At 46.0% G+C, this 16749-nt stretch overlaps 1 protein-coding gene across 3 annotated transcripts in view; it reads right to left on the reverse strand.

Annotated features, from left to right (window-relative positions):
- SCARB1 (scavenger receptor class B member 1) overlaps positions 1–16210 on the reverse strand; it is a 64088-nt gene extending 47878 nt beyond the window's left edge. For all 3 annotated transcript variants that reach the window (XM_081841626.1, XM_081841627.1, XM_081841625.1), the window contains exon 1: positions 16032–16210. In XM_081841626.1, the coding sequence (XP_081697752.1) occupies positions 16032–16157 (126 nt within the window). In that variant the 5' untranslated portion in view covers positions 16158–16210. The remainder of the gene's footprint in view (positions 1–16031) is intronic.
- Positions 16211–16749: the final 539 nt, after the last annotated feature.

Below are 16749 nucleotides of genomic sequence, written 5' to 3' on the forward strand. Positions count from 1 at the left end.
TAAGTTGAATAAGCTGAAAACTAAGGTGTTAGAGAAGAACTTAAGAGTGATTGAGAAAGAGAGGTTTCAGAAGGAGACAGGATTAACATTGGTTAAGAAAGTGAAATACTTGGGGGTTAATATGACCGCTAAGAATGTGAATTTATTTAAAGATAACTATGAAAAATGTTGGATGGAAGTGAAAAAGGATTTAGAAATATGGTCAAATTTGAAGTTATCATTGCTAGGCCGAATTGCTGTGATAAAGATGAATGTATTGCCAAGGATGTTGTATTTGTTTCAAACATTGCAAATCTTGGACAAGGTGGACTGTTTCAAGAAGTGGCAGAGAGATATTTCTAGATTTGTCTGGCAGGACAAGAAGCCTCAAATAAAATATAAGATTTTAACTGACGCTAAAGAAAGAGGGGGATTTGCCCTGCCAGACCTGAAGCTTTATTATGAATCAGCCGCCTTTTGCTGGCTGAGAGAATGGCTGCTTTTTGAAAACACGGACATTTTGGACTTAGAAGGTTTCAATAATGTATTTGGGTGGCATGCATATCTGTGGTATGATAAGGTCAAAGCACATAAAGCGTTTAAAAACCATATTGTCAGGAAAGCACTGTTTAATGTCTGGATAAGATATAAGGACTTGCTTGAAAATAAAACTCCAAGGTGGTTGTCACCTGTGATGGGATAATGAGCTGCTTGTGCGTAAAAGCTGAATCCCTCAGAGCTTTGCATAGGTCTCAAAGCTCTGCCTTTACGGGAGCCCTCAAAGCATGACTCCCTCAATCGCTGGCAGAATCTGTCAGTGGGCGTTTCCGGAATTTGCGCCAACATAAGAGTTCCTTAACAGAAACTCTCCTTCGGGATTCTCGGCGTGACAGTTTCCTGCGAGGAGTAGGTGTACCCAGAGGAGGTCCTGAGACCTCCCCGCTGTTTTCACTGGAAGTCTCTTGGGGCCATCCCTCCGACTGAGTTTCTCCATGAACTCTCTCTCTCCCCCTGCTGGTTCCTTCCTCCGCATCCGAGGGTCTCCTAGCCTCCTTGAGCCCCTCCACCACCTGACTCTCCGATGGCAGTTCCCTGACATCACCAATGGAAGCTAAGGCTCTGAAAAAATCCAATATGGAGGCAAATTGGCCGAAATATTGGGAAATTTTGGAACAAGAAGGAGATAGATTAAAACTGCAGAGTTTTGACAAACTAAAAAACAAAGTACGAGATTGGCTTCATTATTATCAAATAAGGGAGGCTTATAATTTGGATAAGAAAATTGGCTTACAGGTGGAAAAATCAAAATTGGAAACAGAATTGTTAGATCCTAAAACTAAGAATTTGTCAAGAATGTATAACTTGCTGTTGAAATGGAATACACAGGATGAAATGGTGAAATCTGTCATGATTAAATGGGCACAAGATGTTGGACATAATATTATGATGGCTGACTGGGAACAGTTATGGACCACAGGTATGAAGTTTACGGCATGTAATGCCTTAAGAGAGAATATAATGAAAATGATTTAAAGGTGGTACTTGACACCAGTCAAGCTTGCAAAAATTTATCATTTGCCCGATAATAAATGTTGGAAATGTAAAGAGATTGAAGGTACATTCTTTCACCTTTGGTGGACATGTCCAAAGATTAAGACCTTTTGGGAGATGATCTATAATGAAATGAAAAAGGTATTTAAATGTACCTTCCAGAAGAAACCAGAGGCCTTTCTCTTGGGCATGGTCGGCCAATTGGTGCGAAAGGAGGATAGAACTTTTTTTATGTACGCTACAACAGCAGCAAGAATACTCATCGCAAAGTATTGGAAAACAGAAGATCTACCCACTCGGGAAGAATGGCAGATGAAGGTGATGGACCATATGGAACTGGCTGAGATGACTGGCAGAATCTGAGACCAAGGAGAAGAGTCGGCGGAAGAAGAGTGGAAGAAATTTAAAGTTTATCTTCAGAAATATTGCAAAATTAAGGAATGTTAGAAAGATGTTGGGGAAAAAATTATGTGGTTTTAGCAGAAAAGATATAAAGGATTAAGTAAAAATGAATTGGTGAAAGAGAGAATGTAAAATTATAGTATATTAAGATAAACTATTAGGATAAAAACAAAGTTGGAAGGATTTGCTGGGATATCTAATTGAATTAGAATACAAAAATGGGAAGCGTGAGGAGGTCAAGGAAATAAGTGAATGTAAGTAAGTGATTTAAAGGTTTGACTTGTTTCTTATTTCTTTTTTCTGTTTTTTGATGATGTTTTTCTATGTATGTATATGTATGTATGTATATATATATATATATATTTCTTTTTCCCCTTTTTTCTGTAACCTTTAAAATCTTAATAAAAAATTTATTAAAAAAAAAACCAAAGGTGGACAAAAGGAAGGAGCATGGCATGTCCCCCACCAGAGGTACTACCCCTCCCCTAAGACACACTTGTGACCATGTAGTTGGTCCTTTTAAAAGGCATTGTGCTACTGTTGCTCTTTGGTTTCTTGCCTCTCATAGTTGTGATGCATATGATGTTTTAATACAGGGTTAGATACATGCAGAAGGTGCCAGGCTCAGTCCCAAGGCAGAGCAGAAAAAGGCCCAGTTGGAACCCTGGCAGAGTTGCTGTTGCCAGTAAGACCAGTGGACAATGATAAGCTAGAGGGACTCATGGTCTGACTGGGAATAAGGCAGCTTCCTATGTTCTTGGGGTCCTCCAAACATTGTTGGACTCCAGCTGCCATTAGCCCCAGCCAGCATGCCCAATGGTGAGGTATCATGGGCAAGCGTTCAAAATTAGCTAGGTGCCAGGTGCATTTTGCACCTTGCTTTTGACCACCTGTGAGCAAGTGAAGATGCCTGGGCCCCAGGATGGCACCTGACATTTCCACCATCTGGGGATCATAGAATCATAGAATCATAGAGTTGGAAGAGACCACAAGGGCCATCGAGTCCAACCCCCTGACAAGCAGGAAACACCATCAGAGCACTCCTGACATATGGTTGTCAAGCCTCTGCTTAAAGACCTCCAAAGAAGGAGACTCCACCACACTCCTTGGCAGCAAATTCCACTGTCAAACAGCTCTTACTGTCAGGAAGTTCTTCCTAATGTTTAGGTGGAATCTTCTTTCTTGTAGTTTGGAACCATTGCTCCGTGTCCGCTTCTCTGGAGCAGCAGAAAACAACCTTTCTCCCTCCTCTATGTGACATCCTTTTATATATTTGAACATGGCTATCATATCACCCCTTAACCTCCTCTTCTCCAGGCTAAACATGCCCAGCTCCCTTAGCCGTTCCTCATAAGGCATCGTTTCCAGGCCTTTGACCATTTTGGTTGCCCTCCTCTGGACACGTTCTAGTTTGTCAGTGTCCTTCTTGAACTGTGGTGCCCAGAACTGGACACAGTACTCCAGGTGAGGTCTGACCAGAGCAGAATACAGTGGCACTATTACTTCCCTTGATCTAGATGCTATACTCCTATTGATGCAGCCCAGAATTGCATTGGCTTTTTTAGCTGCCGCGTCACACTGTTGGCTCATGTCAAGTTTGTGGTCAACCAAGACTCCTAGATCCTTTTCACATGTACTGCTCTCAAGCCAGGTGTCACCCATCTTGTATTTGTGCCTCTCATTTTTTTTGCCCAAGTGCAATACTTTACATTTCTCCCTGTTAAAATTCATCTTGTTTGTTTTGGCCCAGTTCTCCAATCTGTCAAGATCATTTTGAAGTGTGATCCTGTCCTCTGGGGTGTTAGCCACCCCTCCCAGTTTGGAGTCATCTGCAAATTTGATCAGGATGCCCTTGAGTCCATCATCCAAGTCGTTGATAAAGATGTTGAATAAGACCGGGCCCAAGACAGAACCCTGTGGCACCCCACTAGTCACTCTTCTCCAGGATGAAGAGGAACCATTGATGAGCACCCTTTGGGTTCGGTCAGTCAGCCAGTTACAAATCCACTGAGTGGTAGCATAGTCAAGTCCGCATTTTACCAGCTTCTTTACAAGAATATCATGGGGCACCTTGTCAAATGCCTTGCTGAAATCAAGGTAGGCTACATCCACTGTGTTCCCTTCATCTACCAGGCTTGTAATTCTGTCAAAAAACGAGATCAGGTTAGTCTGACATGACTTATTTTTCAGAAATCCATGCTGACTATTGGTGATCACAGTATTCCTTTCTAGGTGCTCACAGACTTTGCTTAATGATCTGCTCCAGAATCTTCCCTGGTATTGATGTCAGACTGACTGGGCGGTAATCATTTGGGTCCTCTCTTTTCCCCTTTTTGAAAATAGGGACAACATTTGCCCTCCTCCAGTCTGCCGGGACTTCGCCTGTTCTCCAGGAATTCTCAAAGATGACTGCCAGTGGCTCTGAGATCACATCTGCCAGTTCTTTTAATACTCTTGGATGCAGTTCATCTGGCCCTGGAGACTTGAATACATCTAAACTAGCCAAGTATTCTTGTACTATCTCCTTAGTTATTCTGGTCTGTGTTTCCTCTGCTGAATCATTTGCTCCAAATTCTTCAGGTCGGGCATTGTTTTCTTTATCGGAGAAGACTGAGGCAAAGAAGGCATTGAGGAGTTCAGCCCTTTCTGTGTCCCCTGTTTGCATTTCACCATCTTCTCCTCTGAGTGACCCCACGGTTTCTTTCTTCTTCCTTTTGCTACGAACATACCCATAAAAGCCTTTTTTGTTGCTTTTAACCTCTCTAGCAAGCCTGAGTTCATTCTGTGCTTTAGCTTTTCTGACTTTGTGTCTACACGTGCTGGCTATTTGTTTGAATTCCTCTTTGGTGGTTTCCCCCCTTTTCCATTTTTTGTACACATCCTTTTTTAATCTTAACTCAGTTAAAAGTTATTTAGATAGCCACCCTGGCTTCTTTAGGCACCTTCCATGTTTCCGTCTCATTGGTATTGCCTGAAGTTGTGCTTTTACTATCTCCCTCTTAACAAACTCCCAGCCATCATGAACTCCCTTTCCTTTTAGTATTACTGTCCATGGGATCTCACCCAGCACTTCCCTAAGTTTTATGAAGTCGGCTTTCTTAAAGTCAAGAAATTGAGTCCTAGTATGCTTGGCTGCTCCTTTCCGCTGTATAGTAAACTTCAGAAGAGCATGATCACTCGCGCCTAATGATCCTTCCACTTCTACCCCACTAACCAGGTCATCAACATTGGTTAGGACCAGATCTAAAATGGCTGTTCCTCTTGTTGCTTCTCCCACTTTCTGGACAACGAAGTTGTCTGCAAGGTCAGTGAGGAATCTGTTTGACCTTATGCTCTTGGCTGAGTTTGACATCCAGCAAATATCCGGGTAATTGAAGTCCCCCATTACTACTATCTCACTTCCTTTTGCATGCTTGGCCATCTGTTCCAGGAAGGCATCAACTATGTCCTCCGTTTGGCTTGGGGATCTATAGTAAATTCCCACAATGAGGTCCCTGTTATTCTTCTCTCCCTTAATTTGGACCCAAATGCTCTCACTTTGGCTTTGAGGTTCTAAATCTTGGATCTCTTCACAGGTATACACATCCCTGACATATAACGCCACTCCTCCTCCTTTCTTGTCTGGTCTGTTTCTCTGAAATAGATTGTATCCCTCCATTATTACATTCCAATCGTGGGACTTATCCCACCAGGTTTCAGTGATGCCTATTATGTCATATTAATTTGCTGTACCAAGAGCTCAAGCTCATCTTGTTTATTTCCCATGCTTTGCACATTAGTGTACAGACATTGAAGTCCATTAATCATTCCCCCGTGTCAGTGGGTTTTCTGATTCCTTGCAGTCGTTCAGTTACATCTTGGATCTTAACCCCGGGGAGACAGCACACTTCCCGAGACATCTTGTCAGGCCCACAGATCACTGCTTCTGTTCCCCTCAGTAGGGAATCCCCTATCACCACTACACGCCTCCTCTTAGGTTTGGTCGGGGTTCTTCCGTGAGCTGTCCGTTCCAAGGTCGCCTGCACATTCCCTGAGGACTGACTTTGCTGCTCATCTTCATATACCTAATCGACTGTAATGAGGGAGAGATCCTCAAATGGAGTCTGCTCTTCGTCTTCCATGCTAGGGGAGAGGACCTCAAAGCGATTGTGTATTTCTAAACAATCAGAGCAAACCCTGGGCCTCCTACTTCTTTGAGTCACGTTTTTCCATATATCTGGCTCCTGTGTTGGTGAACTAGCCTCCTTCTCAGGGGAGTCCCCTGTCTCCTCCTTGGTGGAGACGGTGTGCTCTGTTGCTTCCAAAAAGAGCTCCAGCTCTCTAATTCTTTGGAGCGTAGCTACACATTCCTCCAGTTGCTGGACTTTGTCTTCTAAGAGGGCAACCAACATGCAATTGCTGCAGGTAAAGCTGCCTGCAACCTTTGGCAAGATGGCAAACATTGCGCAGGAACCGCAGGCGACTGCAGCTGTTCCCTCACTCTCCATCTTGAGAACGTGTCGTTGGCGGTGGCTACAGCGGTCCTCCATCATAAGAAGCGTGCAGACAGGACAAATAACTCCCCCCCCCAAAAAAACCCCCTAGGTCTCCCCCAACAAACGTTTGAGACTAGCTCCCCTAAATCTAAAAGATGGATCAAACTGCCCTGCAAGCTCTGATAAGCTCCTCCCACAGCTAATCACCTGCCTCAACAGAAACCCTGCCCCCTCTGACCTTTGCACAGGGAGAGCAGCTAATCAGCCACAAGAAACACACACACAATAAAACCCTTTTTGCTCCTTCTTCAGCTGCTGCCCTGCAAGCTCAGGGTCACTGGATCGGGACTGTTTGCACACACCAATACCCCATCCTGTAGAAGAGGTCACCATGAAGAAAAAGAGGTCAGAATAGGCCAATATATATGTGGCTGTCCCTGGATCAAGTGACTTTCCTTCTCTAAGTTTTCAAAGTTCTCAACCTAGCTTAAGGTTGTCATCTGAACTAGCCACATGTTTAACTGAGAATCAATCAGAGACAGTCCATCATTTGAAAAATAAGACTTTTTAGAGCCATCTTGCCCCCCAAAGGCAACTAAACTTTCCATTTTGGTGACTGTAGCCTTGGTTTAAGGAGCCCTTTGGTGCCTAGCTTACATATTTGAGTTTCTAATGCTGATCATGGGAGCTGTAGTCCAACTGTGTCCGAAAAGCCACAGGTCCCCTATCTAAATGGAGGATGTGTTATTATTTCCCAAGTGTAGATGCAAAAGTGGCTTGAATGCAAGGCAAGGAATGTCTACTGCTAAGTGGAGAGAGACTCTGGAAGGCAGAACAAGAGAGAGGGTTTCCTGCAAGGAGACAGGCAAGCACAAGGCCATTCTTGGATTCCTAGAATATTTGGTTGTGCTTAAATAGACCACAACTGAAAATATTTGATCAGCCATAGTCATGTGGTCACTGGGATAGCTCAGCAGTGCCTTCCAACGCTACAATTCTATGTTTCTGTGTCCCCAAATTCCCTTCTTCACAGGAATGTTTTTCTCAACGTTGACCAAATTCATTTAGGCTTAATCCCTTTGCTCATTCTACAGCCTCAGCAGATAAGATCCAGATAAGAGAAGGCAGGAAAGGGCGGAGGGAGGGGGAAGCCAACCCCCCCTTCCCTTACTTTTAGGAATATTTTGCAATGAGGCTCCTATTTGTGCATTAGAGCAGGAAGTGTTTCTGCTGATCTGATGCTTATGTAAGACAATGTCAGCTGCTCAAGCCCAAGCCTCCTGCCTTAACACGAGACTTCTGACCACAGCTGGACCCATGGTCTAATGCACCACCTGCCTGAGTCTTGCAGCTTTCCCTATCATTGTACCTCCATTTTTCAGATGTCCCTTAGGCAGTTGCAAAATACTTTTTCCTAAAAGTCCCCCCCCTCCACTGTATTTATTTAGGGCTTGACTAAGGCAGTTCCTGTTTATTTCCTGAAAAGCAGAGGTAAAGGATAGGGTTGCCAATAATTAGACTATAGTTATATTAAACCTACAGCTTATTCCTTCCACAAACACCATTGCCTCATGTGGTTTTCCAAAGGCTGAAGGACTGTTCAACTGAAGTCCCCCTTGCAGATTATGGTTCAGGCCAACCTCTTGGCCACGCTGGTGGTGGCTGGTGGGAGCTGGTGCCCAGGCACCTCTGAAGGGCCACAGCTTCCTCATGCCTGGCTTAGGCCCTGGAGTTGGAGTTTCCTTTAATTACAGCTGCCAAACCTCTTTTCTTGGGAAACTATTGTGGCCATATTTAAAACAGTAAATTGTAAACCACTCAGTGCAAGTGTATGGTCTCTCCTCTCTTTATAGGAGATGGATACATTTATTATTCTGTACCAAACAATGTAGAAAATCATTATAGCATAAGCTCTTTTTGGAAATAGAAGTAAGAAATGTCATCATAAAGTTGCAGTCTTATAACTTATGTACATTTACCTGGGAGTATTACATTCCACTCAAAAATTCAGTGGGACTTCTTCACAGTAAAGATGCATAGGGTTGTATTGCCTGCTGCAATATGTACACGTACTCATATGCCAAGGAATTGTGGCCCTGCAGAGATTGTTGTGTTCCAGCTCACATCAGCCCTAAGCTAACACAACCAGTGATGAGAGCTGCAGTCCAGCAGCCCCCCCCCCCCCCGCTCTCCAGAGATCACGCCTGCTTGTGGTGGAGTCAGGGGTCCATAAAACACAAGAACAGCTTGTGACATTCCAAGGCAAAGCTCAAGTGTATACTAGATAAGATGAGTGGCTCCATTCACAGCAGCTGAAACTGGTACCAACAATGTAATACAGCTCTGCTTTATAGAATTGTAGCATTGCAAAGGACCCCAAGGGTCGTCTAGTCCAACCGCCTGCAATGCAGGAATCTCAGCTAAAGCATCCACGACAGATGGCCATCCAACCTCTGCTTAAAAACCTCCCTTGAAGGAGAGTCCACAACCTCCCAAACAGCTCTTACTGTCAGAAAATTCTTCCTGGTGTTTAGTTGGAATCTTCTTTCTTGTAAGTTGAAGCCTTTGGTTCAAGTCCCACCCTCCAGAGCAGGAGAAAACAAGCTTGCTCCATCTTCCAACTAGCAACCCTTAAAATATTTGAAGATGGCTATCATGTCTCCTCTTAGTCTCCTCTTTTCCAGCCTAAACACACCCAGCTTCTTCACCCGTTCAAGGCCCTTGATCATCTCGCTTGCCCTCCTCTGCACACATTCCAGCTTATCAATAGCCTTCTTAAATTGTGGTGCCCAGAACTGTACACAATATTCCTTCCAGGTGTGGCACCACCAAGGCGGAACAGAGGGCTACTGTTGCTTCCCTTGATCTGGACACTAGACTTCTGCTGATGCAGCCAAGAATAGCATTAACCTTTTTCTTGCTGCTGCATCTCATGTGTGACTGTGTGTGGTTGTGTGGAGTTTTCAAAATATATATATATACAAAAGAAAAAGAAACACAACCTTTAAATATCTCCCCAAAATAAGGTCTAGAATAAATCACTATACTGGCACTTTGGCACAAAGAGGAAGAGAAAATAAGTAAAAGGACAAATTGCATTTATAGTGAAGACAAAAAAAAATAATCTCTGTTCTACGTAGCTAATGCGTAAATGGCATATGAAATAAAGTTACACTATATAGCTTGAATGTTTGCAGCTTCTCTTTCCCTTGTAATAGTTGTACATGGGAGTAACTTTCTCCAATATTCCAAAGATTTTTATCTTTTGGATTTTTTTATCTCTGTGTATACTTTATTGGAAGCCGCCCAGAGTGGCTGGGGCAACCCAGTCAGATGGGCAGGGTACAAGAAATATATTATTCTTACTATAAAATGAAATAACAACAACAACTTTACCAAAAAGAAATACAAGGTCACTCCCATCAAAGGTGGAAGTATGTGCCTTTAACAGGAAACAAGGTTACAAGCAGGTATAATATCTACCAGCTGTGCCTAAGTTCTGTATCAGCGGTGCAATATTTTCATTGACATTTCACAAATACCTGGTGACACAGATTTAAATCAGTTTTTTATCCACTCATTCAGACAGACTTCGCTACTGCTATATTCAAGCCATCTTCCCAGATTTTCTTTGGGCCCAAAGAGGAACCTGTTTGACATAGCTTTGCCATGCTAATTTAACATTTTTGAGGGTGGTGCAGGGAGTAGCCTGATCTCAGGTGAATCCTACATTAATTGAAGGGGTCTTGAGGACAAATAAATGCCGGGTCCTACCTGCACTAAACATTTAAAGCAGCACTCATACCACTTTAAACAGTCAAGGCTTCCTCCAAAGAATCTTGAGAACTACAGTTTGTTATGGGTGGTGAGTTTTAGGAAACTCCCTATCAGAGCGGTAGCGGGGGGGGGGGGTGTCCAGCCACGGTTTCTGATCCAGTGAAGCCCCCTGTGGGTTTCTGCTACGGTGTGAGAAAGAAATTCTGAGGGACAGAGGGAGGGACAGGAAGCTGAGGAAGAGAATCAGTTGGACTAGATGACCCTTGGGTTCCCTTCCAACTCTATGATTCTATGATACCTTCAGAACTTTGAATGCGCTTAAATAGCTAAGGTTGAGGGATTTTACAGACTATACATGATCTGCACACAGGAAAGTAAGGGGGGGGTGAGCATTTTCCCTGCCAGAGGCAGTTCCCTGGCAAGCTCTGGTCAGCCCGGCTGCATTAGGAATGTAATAGATAGGCACTTTCTACCTTTCTACATTGGCTCCCAGTACGTTTCCGAGCACAATTCAAAGTGTTGGTGCTGACCTTTAAAGCCCTAAACGGCCTCGGTCCAGTATACCTGAAGGAGCGTCTCCACCCCCCATCATTCTGCCCGGACACTGAGGTCCAGCGCCGAGGGCCTTCTGGCGGTTCCCTCATTGCGAGAAGCAAAGCTACAGGGAACCAGGCAGAGGGCCTTCTTGGTAGTGGCACCCGCCCTGTGGAACGCCGTCCCATCAGATGTCAAAGAGATAAACAACTATCTGACATTCAGAAGACATCTTAAGGCAGCCCTGTTCAGGGAAGTTTTTAATGTGTGACATTTTAGTGTATTTTTTGTCTTTGTTGGAAGCTGCCCAGAGTAGCTGGGGAAACCCAACCAGGTGGGCGGGGTACAAATAATAAATTATTATTATATTACCTTAGACTTGCAAAAAGCATTTCTTCACCTCACATGGAACCTAAAATCACTACAAAACTATCATTTCCTAAAATGAGTAATCAAACAAAAATAAAACTGAAAGGAATCTTGTTGAAGCTTACTCGGGAGTAAATTTACATGTCAAAACTCCTTGCACAGAACCAAGAGGGTTGGGTTTTTTCCTCAAAGAGGAAAAAAAACATTAAAAAAGGAAACACCAGAGGGTCTTGGCTGATCTTAGGGAAATGCAGTCTTTTAATGATCGTGTGACCAAATAATCCAATTCAAAACTTGACCAAATAGACAATTGCTGCACACAGAAGTTCTACTTTTGACAAACAATTGGTTTTTAGTGGAAGAGATACTCATTTTCCCTTTGTTCATAGATTCCTTTGTATTCAAATGATATTGTGCCTACTTTTATGTCCTTTACGAATAAATCTTTCAAGGGGGGGTGCTTTTATGCATGCATGTGTATGTACACAAACATGCATGGGGGGGGGGTGGAGTGCCAAACTGGGTCTAGGTGGCAGGAAGCCCAGTTTCAGCCCTGCTCCCTATTCCCTTCCAGAGCTGCAATCTCCAGATTGGTTTAACACTCAATCCCTTTTCCCAGAGAACTCTGGGAATTGTAGCTCTGTGGTGGAATAGAGTCTCCTAACATGCACAGCCCCCTTTAAAAACTGCAGGTCCCAGGATTTTTGGAGGAAGCCATGACTGTTTAGTGTGGTGTGATGATGCTTCAAATATATAGTGAAGACGAGTCTGTGGTAAAACAAACTTTGGCATTGACTCTTCACACATATATAAAAATAAAAGTTCCAAGAGGACAGGGGAGTGTTCAGTCTACCTCAGAAAGTTTTTTCACGATTTCTCCCCTTCCCAAACAACACTGCACAACACAAGTGTCTTTATGGAAACTTCCCTAATGCTCTTCTTCTCTTTTGTTGCACACAGTCATTGCACAGTGCAACTACATAACATCTTCGGAGGGTATCGTTCAGGTCAACAACTGGTCCCCATCTGCCCTTAAACCTCTTGTAATTCTCAAGAGTAGGAGGAAGAATTGTCAGCTGACACCAGACAAGACCCGTATTTTTCGCCCTATAGGACGCACTTTTTCCCCTCCAAAAATGAAGGGGAAATGTGTGTGCGTCCTATGGGGCGAATGCAGGCTTTCGGTGAAGCCTGGAGAGCGAGAGGGGTCGGTGCACACCGACCCCTCTCGCTCTCCAGGCTTCGCGGACCTCTCCGCAAGCAGTGGGAGCGCTCCCGCTGCTTGCGGAGAGTTGCCTGCGTGCTGAAGCCTGCGCGCGCTGAGCTCAGCGCGTCCAGGCTTCGCGGAAATCTCCGCAAGCAGTGGGAGCGCTCCCGCTGCTTGCGGAGAGTTGCCTGCGTGCTGAAGCCTGCACGCGCTGAGCTCAGCGCGTCCAGGCTTCGCGGACCTCTCAGCAAGCAGCAGGAGCCAGCGCTGGGCTCCCACAGCTTGCAGAGAGCTGCCTGTTTGGGGGCTGGGGTCGGGGGAAGCTTAGGCCTCCCCCGCTCCAGCCCCGCGCCTGGGGGGGAAATAATTTTTTCCCCTTTATTTCCCCCCCCCCAAAAAAAACTAGGTGCGCCTTATGGGACAGTGCGTCCTATAGGGCGAAAAATACGGTAAACAGTGTCCTGGAGTGCCTTGTATGTGGGTTTTCTGCCTCAGTGACCTGACACAGCAATTTAATTCTTACAGTTCCGCTGTGCAAGTTTGTTGGACCAACAACTGAAAAACGCCCAGAGACAGAACACTTCCTGTTCCCAGAAAATGGAGGCAGCAGTAGAAAGAACAGAAGCATGACCGCATTTTTTCAAATCTATCTTCAGCTCTATTTCTGCAAATGAGGACCCCAATTCTGCAGCAGAAAGTCAAGATTCTGAAAATTTTGGATAATCATGTTTTCCCTAAGAGTTACTGCTTCCTGCTTCTTCCTGAATTAGCCAATGAGGGGTCATGAATGCTTTTGCAGAGTGGATAGATTTCCTTTGAGCAGATATTAACATGAGGGAGGCGTGAACAGAAGCTTAGTGAGAGGATGCTCACAAAGGAGAAAGCTTGCCCTCTGACCTGCATCAGATACCCATGCTAGCCCGCCCTCCCTCACAGCACACTTGAAATCACAGCATTTGCTGCTTACCAGCTGAGGACCCCATGGGAATTTGAGGGCTGGTGCACTGTGCTTTGCCTCTCTCTGCCTTGGCCCCAAATCGCAAATGCGCACACACACAAACTCCCACCTTTCAATCTATCAAACAGGAATAAATTACAACAGCCCTGCAAAGCACCTTATGATAGGCATTTTTGGCAGTCTGGATACTCTAATCAACAGCACAATACAAGTAGCAAAAATATTATAATTATCTAGCAAACAGGACATTCAAACTCACTATTAGTCATTCATACACAGGACAACAATTGTATCATAGTCAGCAAGTATATGCTTTGTGCAGGGGCCTTTAAAAAGCAAATATACGAACACACATTCAACTGGCATACAACCCAATTACTGTAGTTTGCAACATTCTGCACCAGATGAGATGCTCATTATAAATCTTCCTCCAGCATTTTGCTTCAACCCAATTTCTGGTAAAGGAATAAAGAGACACACACATGCACACATAGTCTCTTTTTCACCTGGGCTGAACTGTGCTCTAGGTAAGGAACCCTTTCCACATCCCCTCTACTTGTTCAGATTTGCATCACCTTATTTTATCCTATTAATTTCAATGGTAGGTGATGTTCCTAGCCTGATGCTGATTTGCATCCATGATTTATTGCTTCATGCAAGATGCCCAAGCTGCATGCACAGAGCAGAGCAGAAATCACACAGACCCACAATACTACAGGGTGTGCCTTTCCCCCACAGTTAAAGGAACAATTACATGAGGTATGTGCCAGATATCCAGAGTGAAAAGGAACTGTCTATTCTATTTGGATGAGCTGTTGAGTATAGAGTTGAGTATAGAGTTGAGTGGATAGCCCATAGCAGGTGGACCCCACAAGCCAGCCTCATTACCAAGGACATCACAGCTCAGTGGTAGAGCATCTCCCTGGCATCTCCAGGCCCTTGCCTGAAAACTCCTGCCTGAAACCTTGGAGAATAACCATCAGTCTGTGAAGGCAATGCTGAGCCAAATCCTGCCCTCATCACACATCCCAAACAGAAATAAGCACCAGAATTTCTTAGATCTTGGAGAAAGGGGTTTAAGAGGAAGGTTTCATAAGCAGTTCACTTCAAAGGCTATATTGCAAATACAGCTGAACTAGAGGTTATGCAAAATGTGCAGTTGAATAACTACATGCTTAAAAAGATAATACTACTAGGTGCCAAGGGGAATCAGTTTGCACTGGGCCTGGAGCACATGAGGAAATGAGCTCAATTCCTTCCCTCCTGTGATGGATCTGGGGGAAATTTCCCCTACTGAGGGCAATCTTTTTAAAACAGTTCTCTCAGATTAAGTGTCATGGACTGGCTGGATGCAGAGGAATGGAGGGAGGCACCAGCTGGGGAATGTCCAAGAGAAGAAGGCTCAGAGCCAAAGAATGGTGGTGGGATGACAATACGTGGTCAGAGGGAGAAGAGAGAGCAGACTGGGAGGAGGAGGTGTTGGAAGCTGAAGAGGCAACAGGGGTTAGTGAGCAGAGGGAGTCTGTGGCAGAGAGAAGCCCAGCTGAAGCAGGGGAGGAGTGTGGCCAAGAGGCAGAGATGAGATAGGATGGTGAAGAAGCAAGGGGGTCTCCCCCTCCTGCGGTGACCAGCTCCCCTCCTCCCATTTGTCTCTCAGAACCAGAAGAGGTATGAAGAGGGATTGCTTGGGAAGGACCCAGGAAAGGAGATGATTTAGGTAGCTGTGGGAAGGCAGGGACCTTCAGTCTCCACAACTGCCTCATGGGGCAAGACCTATCAGATTTGCTGTGCTCATTACACCTGGCATTCCTCAGCAGACCTTGTTTCTTCTAATAAAGAGTTAACTTCACTTACTCTGTTATTTATTGCTGGCTCGCTCCTGTCAGAAAGAGATATGCTTGGTCTGCTTATAGAGTTCACCACACCTCCTGAGCTGTGATCCCAACAGAAATCTCCCCCACAGACACAAACACCAAACATACTCCATTTTGCCTTTGTGGGGAGGAGGCAGTCATTAGGAGCATTTTAAATAAACATTTTAAGATTCAGTGTTGCAATCAGCCTTAACACACATGCATAGTCACTATGCATAGTCATTTGGGATAATTAACTATGCTGTCCCAATTTCCATTCAAATGCACAGGATGTATAAGATGGGGACAATCAACAGCATCCTTCCCAGGACAGGTAAACAAGCTACCTCAGGTGCATGCTGGTCAGGCTCTCTTCCCTCTGCAGCCCCAACCCAGGCCAACTGGGAACTCTACTTTGAAGGCAGAGGGAGCAAAAAAAACCATAAAAGCTGCCTTATACTGAATTGGACCATATGATGGTAGCAGCAGGAGAGTAGCTGGGTCAACTTCAAAGCAGGGAAAACTTTTGCTATGATCTTCCTGCTGGGCTACTGCTCCCCCCTGAAGGAGAGGAGAGGCGCTGGACCAACCCTGGAGGATGCTGGACCCACCAAGCACGGATTCGCAACAGCTGGCAAATCCAGACTTTCCAGACTTCTGGAAAGGGGAAATTGTTAGTTTGATGTGAATGATTTTAGGACGAGGGGGAGGTTGTCTCCCCCCCCCCCGAGCGGCAAGTAAGATGTCGAGTCGCATTTTTAAAAAGCGCCTCCAAGGAGACCCCCCCGCCCGCCTCGAAGGCACCAGGTGCCCCTTCCGTCGGCGCGTCGGGAGCCAACGCGGCAGAGAGCGCGCCGCGCGCCCCCGGCTGGGCCAGCCCGGCGCCCCGCGGGAGCGCGCCGTGCCCGCCTCGCCCGCGCCCCTACCTTGACCACCTGCTCCTCCAGGATGGCCGGCAGCGAGACCACCAGGAAGACCCCGAAGCCCAGGCAGAGCAGGCCGGCGATGGCCAGCCCCACGGCCGCGCGGAAGGCGGAGCAGCAGCGCGCCATGGCCAGCGCAGAAGGAGCCGGCGAGAAAGTGCCTCCGGGCGACCCGAGAAGACGCCGCGGCCGCCGCGCTAGCCCCCATTTACGGTCCCGGCTTGAGGCCGGGCCCTCCCCGCGGGACCGCCCCGTCGCGCCCAGAAAGGCCGGCAAGGGCCGCCCTTCGGAGCCGGGCGGGGGAGGCGCCGACGCGGCGCCGGGAAGGGATCTCGCGGGCGGGCGAGGCAACGGGCTGCGCGCCCTTTCCGGCGAGTAAGTGCCCTGGGACGCAGCGCAGGAGGAGGGCGCTTCTGCAGGCTGGCCGGTTGCCGCCCCAGGCGAACCCAGTAAAGCTGCGGTGGGTCGTGTGACATGCCGTGTAAACACGGGGACAAATTGGTGGGAAAGAGAGCAGGGAACCGGAGTTCTGTAGCTGCCTGCACGCTTCCAAGCCCAGTTTTGACTTATCAAGCTCTTTAAGGTGAAGGATCCTCCTTGGATATAAAAGCCAACCTTCCCACCCCTCTCCTGGTTTTGGGTAGACTAGGGTAGCATACCCTCCCAACATTTCTACAAAGAAAATAGGGAAACGTTGGACATTCCAGGATCAAATCAGAAA

Source organism: Podarcis erhardii (assembly GCF_964252035.2).
Source record: "Podarcis erhardii genome assembly, chromosome: 15".
Lineage (NCBI taxonomy): Eukaryota > Metazoa > Chordata > Lepidosauria > Squamata > Lacertidae > Podarcis > Podarcis erhardii.